Source organism: Thermothelomyces heterothallicus (genome assembly GCF_042370625.1).
Source record: "Thermothelomyces heterothallicus CBS 202.75 unplaced genomic scaffold P884_scaffold_5, whole genome shotgun sequence".
NCBI lineage: Eukaryota > Fungi > Ascomycota > Sordariomycetes > Sordariales > Chaetomiaceae > Thermothelomyces > Thermothelomyces heterothallicus.
Genome location: NW_027192566.1, coordinates 609,059 through 635,248, shown reverse-complemented (window position 1 = coordinate 635,248; position 26,190 = coordinate 609,059). Strand labels below are relative to the sequence as shown.

The window sequence follows — 26,190 nt, the reverse complement described above, 5'->3', positions numbered from 1 at the left end:
TCTTCTTCTTCTTCTTCTTCTTCTTCTTCTTCTTCTTCTTCTTCTTCTTCTTCTTCTTCTTCTTCTTCTTCTTCTTCTTCTTCTTCTTCTTCTTCCTCCTCTGGCGGCGTACGTAGGCGGCTAACGGCTACCTGATCAGACGTCATTCACACCATCTGCTACTCCATCATCCTGCTGAATACGGATCTGCACATGGCCGACATCGAGCACAAGATGACGCGGAGCCAGTTTATCAAGAACACCATGACCACCATCAAAACCGCCCTCGAGGACTCGGCCCCCGAAGCGTTCGACCGGCCCAGCATCCTCCCGGGGAAGGGCAACCTGGAGAGCGAGGGCCGTACGTCGGAGGACTTCAAGCACAACAGCTTCCGAGCGTCGTTCAAGCCGCCACCGCGCCCCGGCTCAGCGCTGGGCGCCTTTTCCGACCAGGCCTCCGGTGACAGCTGTGGCCCGCTCGTCAAGGCGCCGTTCGACGGGCCATTCCGAGCCTGGGAGAACCAGGTCGAGATCGTGCTCAAAGACATCTACGCTTCGATTCGCGACGATCGCCTGCCGCTGTTTGGTGCCGAGTCTCTCCAGCAGAATCCGAACGGGCTCTCGGTCATGGGCATGCTCAAGCGGTCGCCCAGCGTGCTGAGCAAGGCGCCATCAGAAAGCGTCGCCTCCACGAGGGGCCGAGTTCCCGACGGGGCCAAGGCCAATTCGTCGAGATGGAACACCAAGAGCCGCTCCAGGCCTAGAGGCTTCAACACGGGCTTCTCGTCGAGCAGGACTAGCTTCGACGACGGCAACTCGGTCTGGACACCCACCGACTCTTCAGCGACCTGGAGCAAGCTCTCTCTCGGCAGGACGCACACGTCCATGTCGATGGACTCCTTTGGCTCGGCGTACCCGCGCGGCGACTTCCACCAGTCCATCGGCTTCGCGAACGCGCTGAGCCAGGCCATTATCCGCGAGGACAGCGCTCTCGAGCCGACTAAGGACGACGTAAAGAATGCGCCGCTACTCGAAGACGAGTCTCTGGAGCTTGCCGGCCCGCCGTGGGTCAAGGAAGGCATCGTCACGCACAAGCACCATCTCGACGGCATCGACAAGCGAGCCCGAGACCGCAACTGGCAAGAGGTCTTTGCCGTCATCCAAAAGGGGCAGCTCAGCCTCTTCTCCTTCTCGCCGAACAAGTCGCTCCGCCACAAGAACCGTCGGGGCCTCGGCGGGAATCCGCCCAAGGGCGCCGTCGTTGGCGGCGGCAACTGGCAGGACAATGCCACGAACCTGGGCACCTTCTCGCTCCGCCAGACGCTCGCCTCGGTGCTGCCCCCACCAGGATACTCCCGCAGCCGCCCCCACGTCTGGGCTCTCTCCCTCCCGACCGGCGCCGTCCACCTGTTCCAAGTCGGCACGCCGGAGATCTGCAAGGAATTCGTCAACACCGCCAACTACTGGGCCGCCCGACTTAGCACACACCCGCTCGTGGGCGGCATCTCCAACATCGAGTACGGCTGGAGTGACGCGGTTATCAACAGCGCCACAACCGCCGCCGCCGCCGCCGCCGCCGGCGGCGACAGCACCGCTAATGGCGGCGGCCGTCCCGCGAGTGGCAACAAGAACCACTCCCGCACAGGCAGCGCCGTCAACGCCGCCGCCGTGGCCGTGGCCGCCGCCAACATTGCCGGCATCGGCCGCTCCTCCATGCAATCCGGCCGCTCCATGCGCTCCGCATCCTTCGACTTTCCCGTCCGCCCGGGCTCCGGCTCCTCCGGCATCCTAGGAGCCGCCCTCGCCCGCCCCTCGACCAACAACAACAGCGGCGGCGGCGGCGGCGCCGCCAATCACATTAGCAATGGCGGCAGCAACCCACACCACAAGCTCCCCGGCGACCGCATCCACATCACCGACTGGGTGCCCCCGGCCGCGTCGATGCGCCCCTCCCCGCTGGCGGAACCGGAGCAGCTCGAGTCGCTCCAGGCGTACGTGCGCTCCGTCGAGGCGGAGCTGCAGGCGCACAACGCGCTCCGCTCGCCCATGCTGGGCGCCTTCTCGCCCCGCAGCGGCAACGCAGCCAAGGCCATGGCCAACTGGGAGCGCAAGAGCGAGTACCTGCTCCGCGAGATCGTCAAGTTCCGCACCTACGTCGACAGCCTGCAGGCGGCCAAGGCCCGTGCCGAGGAGGTCTACGCCGAGCGGAACGGCGACAAGCGTCAGGGCGGCGGCGGCGAGATTGGGAAGGCCGGGCAGGAGGAGGATGGTGGTGATGACGGTAAGCGTGAGGGTAACGGCGACGGCGTCGCCGTGGGCGAGGATGGCGAGGTTGTCTTTGCCGGGTTGGGCGTTCCGGGGGGCGGCGGGACGGGCGGTCGGCCGGTCGGCTGAGTCGAGTGTGACTTTTTTTTTTGACTCTGGCTGGGTCGATAAAGCAGAGATGAGGTTCGGGGGTGTCTGTGTGTTGCCTTGCTGCAGGGAAAGAAAAAGGAGGTGGAGGGAAGGTAATGTGCCAATGTGGTTGGCTGGAAGAGAAGAAGGATGTCAGAGATGTGGTCGTTACAACACACCCACACCCACACACACACACACACACACACACACACACACACACACACATATACACACACGCGCACACGAACACCCGTGGGAGAAGTGGTAAGGGGATGAGTGGATGAAAGGGATTGGATCACGCATGACGCAATGATCGATAGGCCTTTGCCGGTCTGTCTTTGTTTGACTGCGGGGGAAGGTTTGTTTGGCTGTGGGGAGGGGGGAGCATGACCGTGGGCTAGATACAGCACTTGTTTCTTCATTGTTTCCTTTGTCAACTCTTCACCATGTTTGCCGTCTCCTCCACTCTGGACGGAGCGGATGTGGGTTATCTTGGCAAATCAAAGCACGGCACGGCACGGCACGGCACGGCACAGCGTGTGGTTCCATTTCTGCAGCATAGCGTTTCTTTGTTTGCATTCGTTACATGGATCTTTTAATCTCGATGAAGGGCGGTAATGGGAACTGTGTTGGATATTCCGTGGTGTATAATATTAGGAATGGTGCTGAGGTTATCGGGCCATGTTGCCGCTGACTTGTACGGTAAAGTGAGGGTTTGTGATTGAAGAGAAAAAGAAAGGTTGGATGTTGGGGGTAAAAGACAGAGCTGGGCAGGCTCTGCGAACTAATGGGTGCGTTCGAAAGAGCAAACATTGACAGTGTTTATCCCCTGATCCGTTGGATTGCCCTCCTCGTTCCCTCCGGTTCACACTAGCTTCCAAGCTTACCTTCTTCTCGCATTCTTTGAATCACGTCATGCAACAACTTAATTACATATTCAGCTTTCCTCCCATCCAGAACCCGGCTCCAACACCGCCGCCACCAGCATCATGGCTGCTCCCTTCCACAAACTCGGCCCAGAGCTCCTTCACCCTCCGCGCCCACCACACCCCAAGCTCGCCGAACTCCCGCCCCCAGCTGGCGACCCGTGCCTGGTGCAGCACCTCCGGGTCGGTCCGGTACGCGCCAGCAAAGTAGCCCGTGTGCGTGGGCCCGTCGTATCGGACGTCGGGGGGGAGCGGCCGGGGGCAACGGGAGTAGCAGCCGTCTTGGCGCCAGAGGTCGACGGAATGCTCTTCTAGGAGCCAGGTGAGGGAGTTGAAGTGGTCATGAGGGATCCGGCGACCGGGTTCTGGTTCGGGGTCAAGCTGGGGCAATAGTCGGAGGGCCTGCATAGGTGAGCAACCCCTTGTGGTAGGTGAATGGGCCTCGGTTTCTGCTTCTTTTGCTTGTCCTGCTTCTCGTGTCTCTAGTTCTTGGGCTAGGGTGACTGGGGATAAGGGAAGACTGGAATGCGGGTCGCAAGATAATATGCGTTGCAGGTTGTGGAGCTTGCGCCAAGCATCGCTGAGCTCTTCGTGTGTGGCGCCGTGAAAGGTGTTGAAGTATCTACGGTATAGCTCTGCTGCTTGGAGATTCGTGTCTCTTATTATTCCCTGGACAGAAGGCTCGGGATCCCGTGGAGACTTCCGGTCTCCTTTATGCGCACGTTGCTGGCAAGCATAAGCCCTCATGTCCCCGGGAGGAAGCTTATACAGGTCTAGCTCTCTGTGCTGAGTTATCAGCGCCCTGGATAGCATCAGCAGCGCCCTGCTCTCCTTGGACTTTGGCGGGAGAACTTTTCGCTTACGAGGCAGTGGAAGTATGAGCCTGTCGTCCTCTTCTCCAGCGCGTGCACGCTTTCTGGCTCCCCGCTGCTTCTGGCTCAACCTGCTTTCTTTCTGAAACTTTTGGAGCTGGCTCATATTGTGATTCAATCGCGCGGCGCTGACGGGATTCCATCTGGGATCCGACAATCGCCTCCTCCACGCACGGAGTTCGTCTGGGGATAGAAAGATACGCGACTCCATCAGGTGGCGGTAACAGGGGAACGGCAGCACGCTCGGGTCGGGGCGAGTCGGCGGGTTGGGGTTGTGTCGGAATCCGGCATTGTGCTGTACCAACCGTTCTATGAACGGCTTGTACCAAAAGGCGCATCCCTGGCGACTGGGTATGTGTTTGAGACGCCCTCCTGCCGTGGCTACGTAGCGATCGGGACATCCGCAGAGGTAGTACTGGTAGTAATAGTGACAGTCGCACACCGGCCGGGCCCATAGAAAAGGGGCGTTTGGAGGCGGAGGAAAAGGATGCGCTGGTCTGCTCATTGTGATGGGGCAACTCGTTCGCCGCTTCCTCGTTCTATCGGCTGCAATATCGGTAGCTGCTGCTGTGCATAGAATACCTATCAGATGGTCGTTCCTACCTTTGTGTTTTCAACTTTGAATATATACGGCAGTTGAAACCAATACTGCTTGAGGTGTTGCAGATGGGAAGGAAGCACGCTTGAAGGTCATGTATGGCCCTCAGCACAGCTTTTAAGAGATCGCATCATCCTCCCTTGACGTACCGGTCTTGATCTGTCATTGACGGCTACAAGGAGCAACAAGATGTTCAGTTGGACAACAATCGGATTGTCATGCTCTGAGCGCCTTCTCATGACAATAAAAGCACAATCGTATTTGGCTTTGTGCTGAACAACTGGGCATGGCCAAGGGGATGGACCAGGACAAAGAAAAGAAAAGCACGCTAATTACAGCTAATTTTTTGTTTTTCTAGCGAGTTCCCTTGTTCCCATGCCCTTAGGTACATGGGAAAAAATGGTCAAGCAGCCAAAGGTCTGGAGCCTGTTTAGCTTGCCTATCCCTCTAGACTCGTGTGGTAGCCTAAAAGGCATCTTACATCTTCGGATAGACGCAGCCAATATGAGGTGAGCTGTGTAACAGTTGATCGAGACCTGAACAACAGTACTATCAGGCATTAAGTATGTTCGTGAATAATCCATTCACGAGTTCGTCGAAAGATATTAAACTGCTGCTTGACAGTGGTTGAAACCGCTAATATATCGATACTTCACTATATATACTTATGTTGGTCATTAATACTATTCTTACGATCGAGCTGCTCCTTCTCTATTAATCATGGCTTTGTTCCGCGATATCTCTCTCTATCTTGTTTTTCTTCTTCTCTTCTTCTTCTTCTTCTCTTCTTCTTCTTCTTCTCTTCTTCTTCTTCTCTTCTGTCTAAATACGATAAACGGGTAAGGAGACAAGGCTCTAATAAGATCACTGAAGGTACGTGAGAGACGAACGGCAGCGAAGGATCAGTAATTAAGAAGTCGTTAGGTCTAGATAGAGCGTCCCATATTTTCAAAATCATGAGCTCACTTCTGTATTTGGATCGAGGCCATTGTTCATGGCACCGCTGGAGCTTGACAGAGTGATACGTTCTAGAATCAGAACCAAAACTTACCATCGCCGCCAGCCAAAAGGTTCAGTTGCAAACTCGTGAGTTCACAGCCGAAACGCGAGCAACGAAGGTCAAGATCGTATAGCTAAGTAGGTATAGATGAGAAGACCTGATGCTCGGTACTTACTCTTGTATTTCTACCTATTTATACAGCATCCTGGATTACGGCCATCCTATCCGACATGAGATCTGGTAACTAATTACCTGAGACTGAGAACACAGATTAAACGATGCTCAACAGACCAACGTGCAAACGCAACGCGGCCTGGATCTAGAGCTTTACCCAGGCCACCTCTATCAATCATCATTGCCAACTCAAAAAAAAAAAAAAGGAAGGAGAAGCGAAGAAAAGAACCCTACCAAGCAGGTGGTAAGTGATTATGATGTATATAACAATATTATTATTATTATTATTAATCCTATACCGCTATGCCAAAGCATGCCGGACCCTCTCTAGTTATATACAAAGGAAACCGTACCATATAGGCCGGATGAAAACCCCTGTCCTCCCTTTTCCACACAATCTAGAACCTACACACACTACAAAAGGAGAAGTGGCTAGAGTAGCCCTATAGAGGCTTAGCAAGGCTAGGCCGAGGCCTCTTCGGCCCTAGCCTCCAGATCCAGCTTCCTCGCAAGACTATACTCTGAAAGATAACAATATTCTCTGCTCGGTCGTATTAACCAAACGGAGTGATGCCAAGCCAAGAACATAACAGAGAGGACCAGCCCTGGCTCTAGAGACCTCAGGGCACCGGTGCGCTAGGTTTCTTTTTCTTGCTTTGCTGGTCCTTGTTGATATTGACTAACAAGTAGCTACAAGCTGACCAAGATCCATCTCAAAGAAAGATTCAAGATCCAACCCGGAACGCGAAACGCGACGGAGTTAACGTCACACCTGAGCAAGCGTCCCGAAAGCCACCCGCCACCAGCCCCGAGCCTGCCGCAAGACTGGGGCACAGTTCGGAAGAGAACCCAAGTACTGGTCCGGTTACATGACGACCTGTTTGTTTAGGCCATTTCGTTAGTACCGGCCACCGCACACAACCAACTACAACGAAAAGAAAGAAAACAAAGAACAATGAGAAAGTTTGAGAAACTTACGCAATCGCCCTCGCTCTTCCCCTGCGGGATTCCCATCTCCTCAAAGGTAGCAGGGCCATGACCCATAGTCTTCCCATCAGGATGGACGAGGTTGGTTGAGCTCGCCGCGCCCGGCTTCCCACCGGGAGGCGGCCGTTGCTGTCCCGCAGCCGCCGGACCGGGGCTCGATGCGGTGCTTCCCGGACCCGGACCAGGCCTGCCATTAGGTCCGGCAGGCGGAGCGCTCGCGCGACCCCCGGAGCCGGGGTCGATGTGTGAAACGGGTCGGCCGCCGGGGCCGGCGTGGGCCGGATGGAGGCTGGGGCTGCCTGGTCCCGCGACGGGCACGCGGCCGGGTGAGGGAGGGGGAACGGAGCCATAGCGATCGTAGCCGCCCGCGGCACCGTAGTTGTCGCTGATCGGGCGGTTGTTGGAGCCTGGCCGGCCGTAGTCCCTTCCCGGTTGCCCCCCGCCCATCGGGTACTGGCCCGCGGGGGGGCCTCCCTGAGTGGTCGGCTGGAGGTTGGGGTTGGGCTTCTGAAGTCGTGCATGGCCGGGGTCGCCGTAGCGCGGGTCATGTTGCGGCGGGGGCGGTTGCTGCCATTGGCCGCCCGGGCCAGGACTCGGTTTTCTGTAACCGGGGGCCGCTTGAGGATCCCGGCCTCCCATAACCGGCTGGCTCGACACCGGACGACCACGGCCCGCAGAGCCAGGCCGGAGGCCGCCGCTGTTGGGTGACAGGGGTCGGATACCGAAGGCACTTCCCTCGCGGTCCGCATGAGGTCCAGGACCGACAGGGAGATGAGCGTTGGGGTTGGCATGCGGACCACGCACATCGTCGTCGGGGTACGGTGCGGTCGACCTCGGCCTGACGTTTGGCGGCATCGGCTGGTCTTCGGTGGGGTACGGTGCGACGGAGGACTTGGGCCGCGCCGCAGGGCTGTTACCATCGAGGTTGACGGTGAAAGCCGGTGCTCTTGGAGACGGGTCCGGGAACTGGACCCCAGCTGCGATACTGTCAGCTTGTGATAGCCTTCGGACGCGACATAGAATGGGTGGTTATTTTGTTCCAGACGTACCGTTCTGATCACTCTCGGTTACGGTGGGCAGCACATCCTTCGGCTTTGTAAACCGATCCGGGCGCTTTCCGCGCTGCGATCCGTGCTGCGACTTGATGCGGGTGAGGGTCGTCGTCTCGTGATCCGCCTTGGTCAGTGTCTTAGACTGGTTGAGCGACTCGAGTCTGTCCTTCGCGTCCTTGTTCCCGTGGTCGGCGGCCATCTCGTACCACCTCCGCGCCTCCCGGATGTCCTTGGGAACATGAATGCCGATCTCGTGGTAGTATCCCATGGCGAACTCGCCCGTGGCCAGCCCCGAGAGGGCCGCGTCCAAGGCGTACTTGTAAGCCAGCTGCTCGTTCTTGGGGAAAATGCCCTCGTAGCCGAAGAGGAACCAGCGGCTCACGCCCAGCGAGGCCTCGGGTTGGTTTTGGCGAGCGGCGAGGCCGTAGTAGTGGAGGGAATATGCCGGGTTAAAGTCGCAGCCGAGCTGGCTCAGCTCGTACGCCTGGCCCATCTTCAACTGTGCCTTGGCGAAGCTGAGATAGGCCGCCTTCTCGATGTACTGCCGGGCAACCGCGAGGTCGCAGGGGAGGACATGGTCGGGCACGGTTATGTCGGGCAGCTCTCGGGCGATGAGCATGCCGTACACGTAGGCGCCCTGGGGGGCGTCCTCGTCCGCGGTGTCTGCTGCCTGCTGGATCATCTGGAGCCCTTGCAAGAAATCCGTCTTGTGTCCGTGCTGTCCCATGAGGTGCATCATGCCGAGCCGGTAGTTGGACGCGGAATCGCCCAGGTTGACGCCCAGGGTGTAGTGCTTGATGGCGTTGGGGATGTCGTTGGAGTTCTCGTAGAGCATGCCCATCCGGTACTCGGCCCGACCGTACCCATTCTCGGCCGCCTTCTTGTAGAGCGTGTATGCCTCGCGCTTGTTCTCGCGGAAGCCAAACTTGCCGAACTCGAGCCATTTCCCTTTCATAAAGGTCGCCTCGGGGTGGTCCTGCTGGGCGAGGTACTCGATGATATTGATGGCGTCGACTCGCAGCTCGTGCTCGGTCTTGGGCGTCGCCGGTCGCTCCTTGCCCTTACCCTCCCGCTTCCATTCCCGGGCGGCCGCGTCCTGGGCGATCTCGACCCAGATGAGCACGTCGCGGGCCCACGTCACCTGCATCGACACATTGTTGGAGTGGAGCACATGGTTGCGCGCCTGCCACAAGATGGTCTCCTTCTCTTCGTCGCTGGGCGGGATGTTTTCGCCCTGCACCTTGGGAAATGGGGAGAACGAGGGGGCGTCCATGGCTGCGGGGTCGGCGGCGCTGGTCTCGAAGGGTTTGAAGCTGTCGAAAGAATGGCAGTCAGCCAAACATGATCCACCCGCCCGGAAAACGGGGGCCCAATCACGTCGTTTGGGGGCCAGGAGACCCTCTTCGCAGCGGCAGCACTTACGACTTGGCTTCTTCGGTCTGGTCGGTCGCCTTGTCGTCTCGGTTCGGCTCAGCTTCGCGGGCTTCGAGTTCCAAGCGCTGGATGCCGTCCTGCACGTTCTGGGGTATCTCGGGCATTACCCTGAAATCGAGCCCGACCCAACGTCAGCCTCTAGCCCTCCCGCGTGCAGCAAGCAGCCTTGCCTCGTGCGGGCCGAGCCTCATCCGATGGCCCCGCGCCGAATGAGATAGGCGCGCTGACGGATCGGCAGAGCGGCTCGCCATTCGCATCGAGGCGCGCGGGCAAGTAACTAAGTCATGTTGGGGTGCTTTTTTTTTCCTTTTCCTGTCGTGGACTCACCTCTGAGGGGCAGGGGCGACAACCTCGGGCATGTAATAATCATCCTGACCCCCTGGAACGAAAGTTGCGCCAAACTGCGCCATGTCGATTGAAATGTCGCTCGGCGGACCCAGGCTTGCATAAAATTAGCGGGCTTGATCGGTCAGCGGAAGGCAATGCCCAATGCGGCCAAAAACCCGCGAACAAACGAAAAGAACTAGGCGGCTGTCCTCGCACTTTCCCCCGCTTCAACCAGTCAACTATAGCTGCCAGGATGCAGCGACGGCGGGGACGGGGTAGCCAGAGCAGGGCCTGAAATGCAAAGGAGGGGCGCCAAGCACAGCAGATATCCGCTCCGTCATCCAACGACGCTTTCGCTTCGGAGCGGCAACTGCTGTCGCTCTCGAGTGTCTGAGAAAACCGGGGGTTGATTGAACTCGTGAGAGAAAAGTGTTCGCACCGGGTTAGGGGAGCGAGTTAAATGCGAGGCACATGCCTGCCCACTTTGGAGAGCTGCCCGCACCGCTGTGGCTCTGTTACCGGGTCGGAGGGATGCCCGGTCCAAGGATATATATATGAGGAGAGGGGGGGGGGGGTGGATGACCATGCGCAAAGCGAGCCGATGGCGAGTAAGCAGTTGCACCGCCTGGATGGTCGTGCAGAGTAAGAAAACAATGAGCTATCCGGTTTTCCTGTTTCTATCTCAATGATGCGTGTCTTTCTGAATAGTTCGGCTCAGAGAGGACGCTATCGACTGTGAGGCCACGGTTGTGAAGCGCATGGCTCGGGAGACTCGGGAGCTGATTTCTTGCTGCGATCTGCAACAGGCCCCGGTGGCTTAACCAGTCACTATACGGACTATTTCGATAGAACATGCACCGCCCGGCACACCCCTTGGCACTCTACCCTGCTGCTGGTATCCCCTGCTGTTCTTCGTGGCTTCTGTGGAGGCATGGATTCCAGAAATAGAATCTAGCCCCCCACCAAATTGCTTGTCAAATGCCGAGAACACGCATATCACAGTCCTTCTTTACCTACCTGACTGCTTAGATTTTTCTCGGCTTCGCCAGGAATTCCAGAGGATGGGGCGCACCTCAGTTGATATGACCCGATCTGGTGCAGAAGGGTCCTTCTGTTACGCGAGTTTGTTCCCGTATGCCGTGGCACGTTAACGGTTTTGGTGGTGCAACGATGGTGGGGTGGAGCAGCCGGGCTCGCAAGTACTGTAATCCGTAGTGTACACTACAGATCCCTCTCGAGTCCAGGGTTTTCGAAAGCCTTCTTTGGAGCATAACTACAGCGTATGCCCGCGTATGACTAGGAATGCCAATGGGCTAGCGAGAAAACGCACCGATGGCAAACAATTCTGACTCCAGTGCGCAAATACATACAGCACTCGTACGAAAGCCTAACGACAGCACCAACCGACTTGTATAGGTGCCTATGTACGTAGGGAAGTACGGCATTACAAGTTGGTAAAGGAGATGGCGACCAATCCCATTTGGAAGTAGGGCCTCGAAATTGAACGCACTACCGTAGTGCGAAATTTCTGAGTCCGCGTCCGAAAGTTATTGTAGCCGCTTACGGGTGTTTCCGAATGAATCTCGGTTGTCCCACTCTCTGCCCTGGGCCCCTGGGCTGTTGGGAAGCCATACGCGGAGTACAGACATTTCGTACACTAGCGTACTGTATAACGTTAAATGCTCGATGCTGTCGCATTCCATGGTCGCAGGCAATTAGGGGAGTCACATTAGCGACGGCGGATACTTTCGAAATCCGATTTCGATCTTCGGTCACCTGGCCGCTGAGGGGAGCAGCCCTTCCTGTAAGATCAACTCCATATGCCTTCAAGCACACTAGCTTATGTATGTACAATACAATGTCGTCCGAAAGACATTTCGTAATAACTAACGTTATTCCTCCGCAGCTGAAGCCGATGCGGCTGTGGTTCTTGTTGACGACAAGACTCGCGAGACTAGTGGACGGGCGCAGCCCAACTGAAAAGGGAACAGGGTCAGTGCAAACCACTCTCGGACCAGATTTGAGCCCAACACACTTGGTCTCCCAGAAGAGGTAAAACAACCCGTGGCTATGTACACGCACTCCAAGCGATCGGAAAGATTTCGTTTTGCCAACCTTGCCTAGCTTTGCGCAATATTTCTCTTTCCAATACACTGCATAAAAGAACTGAAGAACTAGACAGGAAAAGGGACATAAAGAGTGGGAGAGAGCAGAGCAGACGTGTCAAGTGTTCGCCAGCTGGCGACCTCGAAGCTTGGTCATTGAGCGCCAAGGCCAACAGCACGTCAGCCTTTCAGCCTGTCGGCCTCACCTGTACGGTAATATACCCACGATACAGAGTACCATCATCACCTTCCATCATCCATCGACTGCGCCGACTCGAAAAACCCCCCAGTCAACAGAATTGCAAGGAGATCCGTTCATTTGGAATACTAGGCCTGACACAAAGAATTGCACACAAATCCACATCCCACCACGCGCCCATCCGCCGCGCAGCACAAACGGAGCTGTCTTGACAGCTCTCGAATCCAGGCGGACCCGGAACCCTCCTCCAACAGGTCGCCACGACAATCCCACACCACCTATTCACGGAAAAAGACCAAGAGTGACAGAGAGAGGAAGTGATACGAGAAGATGGCCGACCGCGAACTAGCCCAGCTCGTCAGCCACCTCAAGACCAAACCTCCGGCCTCGTACCCGGAAACCGCCGCCCTCCTGTCGCGCGCCAAGCTGCTCCTCCTCAAGCTCAACGCCCTGACCCCGTCCCCGACCACCCCCCGCCCGCTGCTGGCCCTCGCACGGGACACGTACGAGCAGGGCGCGCTGGCGTCGATCCGCGCCCGCGACCCGGCCGCCTTCACCCGCTACGTCTCGCAGCTGCGGCCCTTCTACGAGCTCCTCCAGGCCGACGGCGAGACCAAGGACGAGCGCAACAAGATCATGGGCCTGTACCTGCTCCTGCTGCTGACCCAGGGTCTGTACGGCGAGTTCCACTCGGAGCTGGAGGCGCTGTCGATGACGACCGCCGCGGCGGGGGGCGCCGAGGTCGAGAATGACCGATACCTGGGGTACCCGATCCGGCTGGAGCGGTGGCTGATGGAGGGGAGCTACGACCGCGTGTGGAAGGCAATGAAGAAGGGCGAAGTGCCGTGCGAGGAGTTTGGGGTGTTTTCTGAGGTAGGTTGCGGTTCTGCCCCGCGAACCCCTTCCCCCCCTTCCCAAAACACAAATGGCTGTTGAGACTGATGTGTTGTGGCCAACGCTAACGATGACTACTGAAACTAGATCCTGACCTCACAAATCCGGTCTGAGATCGCCTCGTCCAGCGAGCGTGCCTACCCCTCCCTTCCCCTCTCGTCCACAAAGTCGCTGTTGTTCCTCGACTCCGAGGGCGCCGTCGTCGAGTTTGCGCGCAGCCGCGGCTGGATAGTCAAGGACGGCCAGATCTTCTTCCCTTCCGCACAAGAGACAGGCGAGGAGGAGCAGGAAAAGGAGATGAGCCAGATGGTGATCGAGAATACCCTGGGCTATGCCCGGCAATTGGAGACCATTGTCTAGGCGCATATCAACCGGAGGGTAGATTGGCGGCGGGCTTAACATACTGGTTCTGTATGAAGAATATATGCCGATGGTCGGTCATGGACGAGGAAAAGGCTCCGCACTCCAATAATAACCTTGGTTGCTCAGTCCAGAAGCAACAGGGTTCATAATCAAACGGTTCCGCTCTGCTACCACTACAGTTCGTGTTCAACGTCCCAAACATGCCCCGCCGCGCCGTAAGCAGCGACTGTAAAAACCCCGGACTTTTCCGCTCCGTGAAGCCCCGCATGATATGTCGGCCAATTTCATGAGGTGCCACTCTCTAGACGATTAAGAACCCACTCCCCGGTCCTTCGAAGATATCAAGCGAACAGCTTGAGGCCGCTTCCGTGCTTGCCAACCTCGCAGACCTCGCACACGACGCAAACTGTGCCCTTGTACTTGGTGTGGTACTTGGATCCGTCAAACGCGCACTCCTCATACGCGGTGCCGCTGTAGATTGGTGTGTGGCTGGCTGCACAGATGTCGAACTCGGCAAACTGATCGAACTCAATCTCGACCGCGTCATTCGGGTTGCGCTCACATTGAGCCTTGGTCCGACGGGCCTGCGATATACTGTCAGCTACATCACAAGGTCATAGTGGGATGGCGAAAGAAATGGACTCACACTCTCCAGGATCCTGCTCGCCCCTCCGTTAGCCAATATCCTGTTGGCGAAACTCAACGCCGAGTTGTAGTTCTTGCTGCGCATCGCCAAGTTCATGGCATTGAGCAGGGCTAGCTGGCGATGTGGCACCTCAATTTTGGGAATCGTAAAGTAGGCCGACAGCTCCAGGCTCCGCTTCAGCAGTTGAGGATTCTGGTTGACCGTGTCAGGAGAACCGAGCGCTCTCCGCCCGAGTTCAATCGACATGGCAACGGCATACTCGCTGGCCGAGGCAATCAACTTCTTGGCCTCGGCCACCTCGCTTTCACTGCCTACGGCGTTGATCATCACCGCGTGAAGGATGCCCTTGAAGATTCGCAGACCGTCCTCCAGCTTGTTGGCCTTCATCGCGTCGTAACCCCGCTGCAGGTCGTTGGACGCCAAATATTCCAAGTCTCTTGGAATAATTGGGAGAACCTTCCTCGGATCAGTCTCCTCAACTGTGCGGCGGACATAGTTGACCAGCGGCGGTAGACCAGCCGACGCGGGTAGGTAGGTCTTGGAGGCTTGGTAAACCTCCAAGAACCGGGGCTTGAGCGGCGCAAAGTTGACGGCACCGACTTGGCGGTTAAGCAGTTGCATGGCCGTCTCGAAAGACCCGCCAGCGACATGGTCGACAGCCAACGGGGAATTACGGGCCCACAGGTCTGCCTCACTGCTGCCCGCACCGCCCGAGTCGGCGCTCTCCACGTTGACAAAGCCCTCCTCAACCTCGGCGACGATGTCCTCGCCCATGTCCCAGCCAGCGGCATCCTCATCCTCATCGGCTTCACCGAGCGTATCCCGCTTCGCAGTGTCTTCTTCCTCTGCCTCGCCAAGACCGTTCGCCGCGGCCGGCTCGTCTTCGAGCGAAAGGCCCTCAACCTGGCCGAGGAGCGCTTTCTCAAAGAACGACTGAGAGGTCGCCTTAGTCGGCCAATTGGCCTGGTACGTCGGTACGACGGGCCTGGGGGGGGCGAGCGGCTTGCCGAAAGTAGGAAGATTGAGCTGGTCTTCTGTGAGGCCAGTAGCCTCGAGGATGGACTGAACCTCTTCCTCCAGGCCGTGGGCTTTGGCCGTCATGTATGCAAGAGGGTCTGGAGAAAGTCAGCGTAGCTCGAAACGCGAGGGAGAAGAACACGCACATAAATCGATTTCCTTGAACATTTGAATCCTATCCTCAACCTCTCCCAGGTAGAGCGCGTTCTGGAATCTCGAAGTGAAGTCTCCCCGATGTTCGGCGATCTTGGCCATCCTTGACAGCTTAGTATTATCGCCTGTCGTCAGGTAAAGGAACGAGAGCTTGTCAAAGTGCTTGAGTTTCTGGTAGCACATCTCGACCACGGAGTGGTTGCCATGAGCAAGCGCCTCGGTGCTCAACCTCGTCCAAAGCTTGGGGCGGTCCAGTTGCTTGGCGACCTCGACTGCCACCTCCAGATTCCCGCACTCGATTGCCAGCTCAAAGCGCGTAGCAGGGTCCTGCACGAACTGGAGAGCGATTTCGGGGTAACCCTTTTTCTGCAGGTACGAGATGATCGACTGGCCGACCAAGCTGGAGTTTTGAATGATATGGAGCATTTCCTCGTAGTTCCTCTTCACGAGCGCGAGCTTGAACCGGTACTCAGTAGGGTCGATCTGAAGGATCCTCGGCTTCGCGGCGCGGTCAAGGCAATACACATTGCGGCCCTTGACGCGAACGAGGTACACGGTTTGGTCCAGGGTTCGAACGATACCATTGTCGCCATTGAGTAAGGTGTACTTGACGTGGTTCAAAGTCGAATACAGGAGCACTCCAGCATCATCCCACGTGGCGCTCTTGATCCGAATAGTCTCGTGAAGGGTGCTGACCTGCTCCAGAGTCTTCGTCACGATGGTGACATTGTGCTTGCTGAGCAGCGCAGCATAGAGGCCATCATTGGACCACACCACGTACTTCACGCCATTGACAGCAAGCTCTGCGGTCGTTTTCTTCTGTTGGATATCGTAAAGGTGGACGGCGGTAGGTGTGATGATGAGGAGATTGCCGGTTCCTCCAAAGTAAATGTCGCTGGTCCCAACAGGAGGTTTGAAAGACCTCGTGGTGTTGTTGGTTAGGTCCTTGATATCCACCGTCTGGGTGGACGTGTTCAGGACCGCAAACCGGTTGCGAGCAACGAAGATGGCAGAGTTGCCCTGGCCGCGTTTCGACTCTGCCGGCTCGACCGCTCCAGAGCCGTCCCGAGGAAGACTAACTAGCTCGTAGGTACCGCCGTCTGCCGATGACGTGACCAGGATTGAGCGCTCGGCCGGGTTGTAAGACAGGGTGCGGGGTGGTACCCAGGGGCTGCCCAGCTTCTTGAGGGATAGAAGTGTGGGCGATTCAATGTTCTTCTGGAAGTCGTAAGACTTGACACACTTGTCTTTTGTGATGTAAAACAAGGTGTTCTGGTACACGGCTGAGGCCGGTCTCTCGCGCTCAAGCTTGAACACCATCACACCACTGCATCAGGTCAGCGCATGACTCATGGCGAGAAGGTAGGCCAACATACTTATCGTGGCCGGCAGCGAAGAGGTTAATTTCCGGATGGGCTGCGATGACCCAAAAGCGGTCGTTCTCGCGTTTGAAAGTGTGAACAGCGGTGCGCTTGTTCAGGTCCCAGACCCTGATGGTTTTGTCTTCTCCTGCGGACAGGATGAGATCCTGGTGTGGGTGAAACAGACAGCCGCTAGCGTTCTGGAAGTGACCTCTGCAAGTATCGACCTCCCACTGTGCCACGTCAGTACAAGCCGAGAGCCAACCCACGGGTATTGTCTTTCTTCCAACAACGTACAGCCTTGGTCTCGCTCATGCGCCACAGCTTGATCAGACGGTCATCTCCAGCGGAGACGATCAAGGGCATCGTGGGATGGAAAGCAACCCAGTTCACGCCCCTGTCGTGGCCCTCGAGAACGAATTTGACGACGGCATCCGTGTTACCGAACATGTCGGTCTGGTTTGCGTTGGCGCGGGAGACTTGGTCCTCGAACGACATGGAGGTCGGAGCGGAGTGCTTCTTGCGAAGGCCAGAGACTGTCGAGGCCAGTTAGGAGTCATGCCGAGGAATGTGAAAGGCAACCACGTACTATCCCAAACCCGGACTGACTGGTCAAGCGAGGCCGAGACGACAAGATCCTCCTTGGGGTGGAATTGAGCGCACATTGCGTAATGGTTGTGACCTGTCATGGTGCAAAGCAGGGAGCGGTTTTGCCAGTTCCATATCCGAATGGTCTGATCGTCACTGGCGCTGACGATCCAAGGAAGCTCGTGGTGAAAGAAGACAGTGCGGACATAGTCGAGATGCCCATTTAGCGTGAACAGGCAGCGGCGTGTCTGGTACGACCAGACCTTGATCTTGTAGTCATCGCCTCCCGAAACGAAAAGGGGCTGCCACCGCGTCAGTCAACCTGCTTGTTCTTGTCTCCACCCCTTTCCGTCCTCACCTGCGTCTTGTGAAAATCGACGCCGCGGACGGGGCCATCGTGCTCTTCGAATCGGTCAATCAAGGTACCCATTCGATAATCCCACAGCTGAATGGTGGACGAGTGGAGGGAGACGAGAATCCATGGTCTGGGGTAACAAAGAGCATTAGTCTCGAGGCGCAACTGGCGGGGAAGCTCGAGGAGCTGCTGCGGACCGTTTAGGGTGGAATGCGATGCCCTTTGCGCGCGACGACTTGGACTCAAACTGTAATACTTGTCAGAGGAGACTCCTGCGCAATGCGCAAACCGTATGGACCGCCAGGAGCACACACCTTTGTGAGCATTCCCGAGGAGGACTGCATCTTGGCTTAGGGGAGACCCGAGGCCTAAGCGGCTCCCGGCATCAACTTGAAATACGGGCAGGCAAGTGCTGCAGAGATGGTGGGCAGTAGCGAACAGTGCAACGCGTGTCGCGAGGTGTGCCTGCACGTTGAGCAGCAGCCGGGTCTGTAGGGAGGTGGATGGTGGTTCGAGGAGTCGGGGCCGGCTGCTGGTTGTCGAGCGTATCCGCCGTCAATCAATTCATTGGGAACCGTGGCATCTCACTGCGAGATGTGGGTTCCAGAGCGTGCGACCGAGCCTCAGGCCCAAAACGCACATTCAATTTTCCGGGCCCACTCCAGCTCCCCCGGTCAGGGACCGGGCAGCACGGGCCTCTTACGTGCGTTCAGGCTCGGAGAAGCAGTGGAGCGCTTCCAAACCATTGGCTTGCGCAGCTTGTTCCCTGCGATCTGTCCACAAGCTCGAACACCCACTGCAGTTGACGCCCGCGTGCGAATGCCGTGTCTCGAGAACCACCATACAACTCGCCACCTCGAGTCAACACAATGTGTACATGAAAGGGCGGAAGAGAAACTCAGAAAAGATATCAAAAGCGCTTTGTGTTAATCCAGCGTCTACAGTCTCGGTAACCCTTCATTTTCGAGTTCCCGATGGTGTAAGCAGCACATTTGCAGGACGTTGAAGGCAACTGCCAACGTGGCAATAACCTGCAGCGGGCCCATTCGTTGCGAGAAAAAGAGACTAGGGTCGTACTCCTTGATCAATTGCCTTTCGTTACTCCCCTGAACGTCGACGACGTCCGATACAGCAGACAAACACTCTGTAACAGCGCCTTCGGGCAGCTGTAGGCGCCATGCTCCCACTCTCACAGCTTCCTTGGGGCATCACTGCCCTCCTAGTTGCCCCATGGCTCCCCTTATCACTGGTTGCCGCCTCGCCATCAGTCAATGTTGCGCTTAAGGCAGCATTCCCGTCCCCCCCTTATTTGGTGGAGTTGCTGTAGGTCCATCTTGCCCTCGAACGAGGACCATAGCTCACGGACTTTCAGAGAAACAGCAGCTTCCGAGAATGCGACGGCCTATTTTTCTCTCCTCGACCGGATTGCACAGGGGCACTTCCTTGAAGCCACGACCGACAAGGCATTATATGAGAAGTTTGTCGAAGTTCTGCGCGCGGATGGGCATATGGACGGGGAGGCCTTGTCGACCTTCAGGTTAGGCCTTTCCATGCGGACGGCAGCACCCCGTGTGGAAGCACATTATCAGTACTACACCACTGCGGTGGAACCCTCGCTCCCGGATGACCAGGACAAGTGTGAGCAATGGTTCTTGGTTGGTGGTAAACAATATTGCACTCCCGCCCTGGACGCTGCGCACGGGGATGTCAGGGGGGACGCCCAGGAACGTGTACTGCCGTTTGATCGCAAGATCGGGACAGGGCCCCGTGAAATCATCCTCTACGCTGATATCACGTCGCCTGACTTTGGCAACTTCCATCAAGCCGCCCTGAAATTGGCCCAGAACGGGGAGGGCACGTACCGGGTTAGATACAAAAGAAACCCTGCACAACGCAGAGAAGCCCTCTACGTCAACGGCTACGGAGTGGAGCTCGCGCTCAAACGGACAGACTACATTGTTATTGATGACCGGGACACCGGCTCCGGCGAAGCACCCCCTGATCAAACCCCAAACCCCATTGGGTCCTCGCAGGTGGTCCTCAACGAGGAGGAAGAGATCGCAGACATCAAGCCACTGGAAAAGTCCGAGCTTGCGCAACTGGGCATGAAGGCGGCGTCTTTCATTATGCAGAGTGATGCGCCGTTTGAGACTCTGCTAAAGCTCACTCAGGACTTCCCCAAGTACTCAACATTCCTTGCGGCCCACAACGTGTCCGCCGACTTCAAGGCCGAGCATGCGGGTAACCGGAGGGTGCTGCTTCCTGAGGGGGTGAACATATTGTGGATGAATGGCCTTCAGCTGATTGAACGCCAAATCCAACCGTTCGGACTGGTGGAATTACTTCAGCGCGAGCGCAAGCTGATCAATGGTGTTCTCGACCTCGGTCTTAGCGGGCAACAGGCCATCTCCCTGCTGGGTCACCCAGAAATTACTCAGGCAAGGTCGGGTGACGAAGAACCGCGCCGGTTCGACTGGCGTGATGAGATTGAAGACGGTCGGGTCATCATTTGGCTCAACAACCTTGAAAAGGACAAGCGGTACCGCGAATTCTCGCCGAGCATCTATGCCGTGATTCAACCCATGAGCCATGGTCTGCCCCAAATCCGGAAGGATATCTTCAATCTGGTCGTCCCTGTGGACTTCACGAAGCCTGAGGACGTCGAAATGGTGACAACACAGCTCTTAGGCTTCGTGAGGCGGCTTATCCCGATTCGATTCGGGCTGGTTCCGCTCACACCAACTGGAGAAGCCATTGAACAGGCCAAGGTCGTCTACTATCTTTTGGAGAACCACGGCCTCTCAGCGGCGGTGTCCTATCTGGAGAAGTCGCTTGAGCAGAGGAAGACGGCCAGGCCCGACCAGAACATCCTGCTTGAGGCCATCAAGGACCGACCTCTGCGGCCAGAGGCGAGCCCGCTGCCGTTCAACGACATTTTCACCTCGGAGACACACGAGAAACAAATTCACCTCGCTAAGCACTGGGTTGAGCGCCTACGCGCCGGTGGCGAGATTCCCTCCGTCTTCCTGAATGGCTTTGCAATCCCTCGGGACGAACATTGGGTCAAGGTCATGAATCAGAAATTGATGGTCGACCTGCAAGCTCTTCAGCACGCAGCCTATTTTGGACAGATAAACGACAACGTTTGGGTTCCTGGCGTGTTCCTGGAGAATGCCGTCACAAGGCGTAATTCGTTGATATTCCCCGAGGATGCGACAGATCTAAAAGTGCTCAATGTAAAGAAGATTTACACCGAGCACCACGATGTCCTCAGCAAGGTGCCAATTATTGAGGCTGACGATCAGTCTATCAAGGAAGACTGGGCTGTACTAACGGTTATCACGGATCTGGACAGTCTTGACGGCCAGAAACTTCTTTACTTCGCTCTCCAGTTTCGCAGAGATCAGCCGGGCGTCCGCGTGGATATTGTGCATAACCCAAAAGACGTCACCCGTTCCGCCTCGCAGCTCAATCAACGCATTAAGGCGCGTGAAAGCGAACTGTCCGCAGTCAGCCGGCTCCTTGACCTGGAGACCATTCTCGGGAGCGGTGAGGCACAGGCTGATCCAGGTTACGACGCTGCCCTAGCAGCCTTCCTTGCAAGTGCCAAACTTCAGGCGGGCGACAACGCGTTGATCCTCAACGGCCGTGTCGTCGGTCCCATTCAGTCAGCCGAAGATTTCTCGAAGGAGGACTTTGATCAGCTTCTCAACGCCGAACGCGCAAGCCGGATCTTGCCCGTTTACAAGGCGGTTGAGGACCTGGGGCTGGACGACAAGATCTCGGGCCCCTTGGATGCTGCCAAGGTAACCTCGGTCACCGCTCTTTCTGGTATCTCGGATCTCCCACAAGGCATCTTTGGCTCCGCACCGTCTCTGAGGACAACTGCTTTCAATAAGCTAAACTCGACGCACACGTCTTTCGAAGTCGGCGATCCCTCGAGGGCAACCATATTCTTGGTTGCCATCATCAACCCCGCGAGCGAGGTCGGTCAAAAGTGGGCTCCCGTACTCAAAGTGCTTTCCGAGCTCGAAGGCGTCCATCTCAAGATCTTCCTCAATCCTGTCGAAGAGCTAGGGGAACTTCCCGTCAAGAGATTCTACCGCTACGTTCTTGAGTCGGCGCCTAGCTTTGACGAGCATGGCAAGGTTAAGGCGCTCTCGGCAAACTTTGCTGGTGTTCCTCTAGACACGCTGCTCGTCGCCGGCATGGATGTGCCGCCAGCATGGCTAGTGACATCCAAGGTCTCCGTTGACGACCTAGACAATCTGCGCATCAAGGACATCAAGACCAGAAGAGGCACCGAACATATCGAGGCAGTTTATGAGCTCGAGAGTATCTTGATCGAAGGCCACTCCCGCGAAATGCCGGCAGGCCGGCCTCCTAGGGGTGTGCAGCTCGTGCTGGGAACTGAGCGAGAGCCGCACTTCGCGGACACCATCATCATGGCCAACCTGGGTTACTTCCAGTTCAAGGCTAACCCAGGCGTCTACAGCCTCCGTCTGAAGGAGGGCCGGAGCTCAGACATCTTTTCCATGGAGAGTGCCGGCGCCCAAGGCTGGACGCCCGTTCCTGGCGACAACACCACCGAAATTGTGCTCATGGACTTCCAAGGTACCACGCTCTACCCACGCCTGAAGCGTAAGCCTGGAATGGAGGCAGAGGACGTTCTCGAGGAATCCAGCGCCAACGCCGGCACCGGTAGCGCAATGGAATATGTTTCAAAGGGCCTCAAGTTCGCTGAAGGCCTCTTCGGCCGCGCCAAGTCCACTCCCGAGACCAAGTCCCTTTCCGCCACGCAGCATGCCGACATCAATATCTTCTCCGTCGCCAGCGGTCACCTCTACGAGCGCATGCTCAACATTATGATGGTCTCGGTCATGCGTCACACTAACCACACTGTCAAATTCTGGTTCATCGAGCAATTCCTGTCCCCATCCTTCAAGAACTCTATCCCGCACCTCGCGGCCCACTACAACTTCACCTACGAGATGGTCACGTACAAATGGCCGCACTGGCTGCGCCAGCAAAAAGAAAAACAACGCGAGATCTGGGGTTACAAGATCCTCTTCCTCGACGTGCTCTTCCCCCTCTCCCTCGACAAGGTAATTTTCGTCGACGCCGACCAGATTGTGCGCACCGACATGTACGACCTCGTCACCCACGACCTGCAGGGGGCACCCTACGGATTCACGCCCATGTGCGACTCGCGCACCGAGATGGAGGGTTTCCGGTTCTGGAAGACGGGCTACTGGGCGAACTACCTCAAGGGCCTGCCATACCACATCAGCGCGCTGTACGTGGTTGACCTGCGACGGTTCCGCGAGCTGGCCGCGGGCGACCGGCTTCGACAGCAGTATCACACCCTCTCGGCGGACCCGCACTCGCTCGCCAATCTGGACCAGGACCTGCCGAACCACATGCAGTTCCAGATCCCAATCCACTCGCTGCCGCAAGAGTGGCTGTGGTGCGAGACGTGGTGTAGCGACGAGACGCTCAAGGAAGCAAGGACGATTGATTTGTGCAACAATCCCCAGACCAAGGAACCCAAGCTGGATCGGGCGCGTAGACAAGTGCCGGAGTGGACTGAGTATGATGAGGAGATTGCTGCGCTGCTGAAGCGGCGGAAGGGGGAGCAACAGGAGCAGCAAGCCGGAGAGGTGGAGAGGAATACGAAGAGCAGGAAGTTTGAAGAAGACCGGGCGACCGAAACGACGAGTGTCAAGGACGAGTTGTAAAGCAGAGCAGGATCTTGCTTTGAGAGTGTCACATTGAGAGCATTGCGCGAGTTCCGTTCTGAGTGCTCATGCTGTATTTTGTTGTCTCATCATCTCGGCGTCTCTCATTCCAAGCGGCATTGCAAAATACATTCTTCTTGGGCAACAATTCAGACCAAGACAAGGACCGCAGCAACGGATTCAACTTCCCCAACCTAAGCAAACCGACATCAACGCGCTGCAACATCGCTTGCTCATCATCAATGAGAAATGTACTGGAACACAGCACTGACCTCGTCCCCACCACACTCCTGCTTCAGCAAATGATCCTCAATGCCCTTCAAACCCTCATTGACAAAGTGATTCCACGTGCTCGTGTCGCCATACAGCATCGCCTGCGCCTTGATATGCTGTTTCCCGTCCGGCCGGCAGCGCTTACACTTGAACGTGTCGTGCGTGTCGCTCCTCGTATCTCCCCTGAACTGGAACAATTCCCGCAGGGAATCCAAGCTGAAATGCCGTTCCACGTCCTCGGCCGAGTCAACGACGCACGAGCTCAGACTCTGCTTGTGGCTCTGCCGTTGGAAGATCTTTTCCTCGATCGTGCCTGTGGCGATGAAGCGGTAGACGAAACAATCCTTTTTCTGGCCGTCACGCCAGACACGGGCCAGAGCTTGCTGGTCGGCCGCCGGGTTCCAGTCCGGATCGAAGAGAACGAGACGGTTGGCGCCAATCAGGTTAAGGCCGCACCCGCCTGCCTTGGATGAGAGTAGGAAGACAAACTCGTCACCGTTGGGGTCGTTGAACTTGTCGACGAGCTTCTGGCGCTTGTTGACGTTCATGTGGCCGTCAAGACGCAAGCAACCATAGCCGCGGGAGCGGCAGAGGCGCTCGAAAAGGTCGAGGGTCTGAGTATAGTTGCTAATGAGCACAATCTTGTCGTTTGTGTCGGCACGGATGCGGGCGAGCATACGGTCAAGCACCTGCATTTTGCCCGAGTACCACGGCCTGATGTCGCGATCGCGACCGCGAGCTTCCTTTGGGACGTAGTCCTCCGGCCAGAATTGCTCGCAACCTGGAAGGTCGGCAGCCAGGTCCAACAGATCGGGATGGTTGCAAAGCTTCTTCAAAATGCCGATGGCCTTGAGCGGCTGAGAGCCTTTGCCTCTAAGCAAAGCCTGAATGTCGGGGGAGGTGATAAAGTAGTTGTAGAGAGCCAGCTGGAAGGGGGCTAATTTGCAGAACACGACATGCTCGTACTTGACCGGGAGGTACTTGGACAGGATGTCGTTTGTGCGACGGATGATGAACTTGTTGACGATGCCGAGCAGCTCAGCAAGGCACTCATCACCGCGTTGCCGCTCGGCCTCAGAGGCATCAGCATCGCGCCCACGGAGAATGGGAAGCTCAAAGCGCTTGCGGAACTCCAAGCGGGTCCCCAAAAGGTCAGGGTTCGCAAAGTTGATGAGGGCGAAGTACTCTGACAGGTCGTTTTGTATCGGGGTACCAGACAGGATGACGCGACGAGAAACGTTCAGACTGTTCAACGCATTGAACGTTTGGCTGTCTCCGTTTTTGAGACGATGCCCCTCGTCGCAAAGCATCAAGCCTATTGGAGTGTTCCTGAGCTCCTCGACATTGAGGCGGAGGGTCTCGTAGGAGACAATAATGACCGGGCGGGTGATTGAACGACCAGTGGAGATTGCCCATTGGCGGAGCTGCCGAGTCAACTCTTCCTTGGATGCCTTGCCGTCAATAGCAAAAGGCGTAATAGCATCAGCGCCCAGCCACTTTGTCAGTTCGTTTGCCCAGTTCCGCACTAAACTCGAGGGGCATGCCACGATAGCCTTCTGGATTGTGGGCTTCCCGGCTTCGGGTGATTGTTTCAACAGGGTCCAAAGCAGAGTGATGCACTGCAGGGTCTTGCCAAGACCCATCTCGTCGGCCATAATGCATCCGTGCGCCTTTTCGTCGATCATGCCCGTCACACATCTGTACATGAATTTGACGCCCTCAATCTGGTGTGGGCGGAGCACCTTAGCCAGCTTGGGGTCGATGACAACCGGGACCCGTGGATGCTCGCCCTGAACTCTTTTTTTTATTCCCAGGATCTCGGCAAGGCTCTTGTGCATAAGCGGAGCGTCTAATTTCGATGGCGGTTCTGCATCCTTTCGTTCCTCCTCGGCTTCGGGCGCCTTCTTGGGCTTGTCGTCAATCGTTGGGTCATATAGCACAATAGCAAACTCGCCACATGGGTCGTGCAACGGCTTCGCAATGAAGGCTGCGCCCTGTCTCAGTCCTAGGGTTGGTGGCGGCCGATTCGGATTGTATCCAGCAGCCTCCTTGTTGACGAAGGGAACGGAAAAGGCCTTGCGAAACACCAGCTCCTTGTCTTTTGGTTGAAAGACGGGAAACCTATTCACGTCTCGACTTGCCAGGGCAAGTCGGTCGGCATTGGTGTATGGCCTGTCACCGTCTTCCTCTCCGTCGGCGCCTCTGTAATCAACCTTTCTCCGTTTTCGAGCCGGACGGTCTGTTGTAACGGTGCGAGTAGCGTGAGCGGGGCACTTAAACGGTTTGTGTAGGCGGTCTAGAGATTGCGGAGTTGGAAAGCGGCTACGGGGTACGAGGTTCTCCTTATTTGCAGCGGGCGTGGCTGTTGTTGAGACCGTCCTAGACATCGTCAGCCAAACGTATCAATTGTCGGACATCAAAAGCATACATGGTGAGGCGCAAGTGTCGACCCGCTGCTCAGTTCTTGATAGTCACCTCCCACAATGACACGAAGTCTGAGAATTGGGGGCAAGTTGTGGCAGACACTTCTGACAACGAGGCAATGGGAAGGAGCGGGCTGTGTTGATTTGACGACGCGTCGGGCTAGGCAGAAAACGCGCTGTTTCCACGTTGTCAGATGACCGCTGATGCCAAGACCGCTGCTGCGAGTCGGACCAGAGACCCGCTTTCCACATGTGGCTGAATTGCCGGATTGGGTCGTCAACATCATTGAACTTGCTCAAGCCAGGAAGGTGTGATCTTCAAAGCTAGG

The 26,190-nt window shown here is 56.8% G+C and overlaps 7 protein-coding genes across 7 annotated transcripts in view; 3 read left to right on the top strand and 4 right to left on the bottom strand.

Annotated features, from left to right (window-relative positions):
- Positions 1-2,373, top strand: part of P884DRAFT_194366 (uncharacterized protein) — a gene marked incomplete at both ends in the record, with an annotated part of 5,257 nt that extends 2,884 nt beyond the window's left edge. The window contains one exon of the mRNA XM_069437825.1: positions 140-2,373. Within this exon, the coding sequence (XP_069299678.1) occupies positions 140-2,373 (2,234 nt within the window). The remainder of the gene's footprint in view (positions 1-139) is intronic.
- A 932-nt stretch (positions 2,374-3,305) lies between these two features.
- P884DRAFT_320393 (uncharacterized protein) lies at positions 3,306-5,490 on the bottom strand (the record flags this gene model as incomplete). Its single annotated transcript, XM_069445376.1, has 3 exons — positions 3,306-4,773; positions 5,254-5,308; positions 5,466-5,490. Coding segments are annotated over 3 exons (1,548 nt in total), but the record flags the coding sequence as incomplete, so codon positions are not given.
- A 1,113-nt stretch (positions 5,491-6,603) lies between these two features.
- On the bottom strand, positions 6,604-9,658 carry P884DRAFT_107021 (uncharacterized protein). The gene is made up of 4 exons (XM_069437052.1): positions 9,408-9,658; positions 7,983-9,298; positions 6,925-7,910; positions 6,604-6,823 (listed from the first exon to the last, which is right to left on the bottom strand). The coding sequence occupies exons 1-4, from the start codon at positions 9,521-9,523 to the stop codon at positions 6,812-6,814; spliced, it is 2,430 nt and encodes an 809-aa protein (XP_069299676.1). The 5' UTR covers positions 9,524-9,658; the 3' UTR covers positions 6,604-6,811.
- A 2,433-nt stretch (positions 9,659-12,091) lies between these two features.
- Positions 12,092-13,456, top strand: P884DRAFT_106952 (SAC3/GANP/Nin1/mts3/eIF-3 p25 family-domain-containing protein). The gene is made up of 2 exons (XM_069437051.1): positions 12,092-12,923; positions 13,032-13,456. The coding sequence occupies exons 1-2, from the start codon at positions 12,381-12,383 to the stop codon at positions 13,302-13,304; spliced, it is 816 nt and encodes a 271-aa protein (XP_069299675.1). The 5' UTR covers positions 12,092-12,380; the 3' UTR covers positions 13,305-13,456.
- A 192-nt stretch (positions 13,457-13,648) lies between these two features.
- P884DRAFT_194533 (coatomer WD associated region-domain-containing protein) lies at positions 13,649-17,771 on the bottom strand (the record flags this gene model as incomplete). Its single annotated transcript, XM_069437838.1, has 9 exons — positions 13,649-13,891; positions 13,954-15,068; positions 15,117-16,450; positions 16,500-16,717; positions 16,782-17,020; positions 17,074-17,374; positions 17,431-17,557; positions 17,625-17,674; positions 17,742-17,771. 9 exons carry the CDS (start codon positions 17,769-17,771, stop codon positions 13,649-13,651), a joined length of 3,657 nt encoding a protein of 1,218 aa, XP_069299674.1.
- Positions 17,772-18,604: 833 nt separating this feature from the next.
- P884DRAFT_195361 (glycosyltransferase family 24 protein) lies at positions 18,605-23,165 on the top strand (the record flags this gene model as incomplete). The annotated part of the gene is made up of 2 exons (XM_069437903.1): positions 18,605-18,750; positions 18,800-23,165. The coding sequence occupies 2 exons, from the start codon at positions 18,605-18,607 to the stop codon at positions 23,163-23,165; spliced, it is 4,512 nt and encodes a 1,503-aa protein (XP_069299673.1).
- Positions 23,166-23,245: 80 nt separating this feature from the next.
- Positions 23,246-25,941, bottom strand: P884DRAFT_219324 (P-loop containing nucleoside triphosphate hydrolase protein). Its single transcript, XM_069439406.1, has 2 exons — positions 25,867-25,941; positions 23,246-25,817 (listed from the first exon to the last, which is right to left on the bottom strand). Coding segments are annotated over exons 1-2 (2,415 nt in total). The 5' UTR covers positions 25,869-25,941; the 3' UTR covers positions 23,246-23,404.
- Positions 25,942-26,190: the final 249 nt, after the last annotated feature.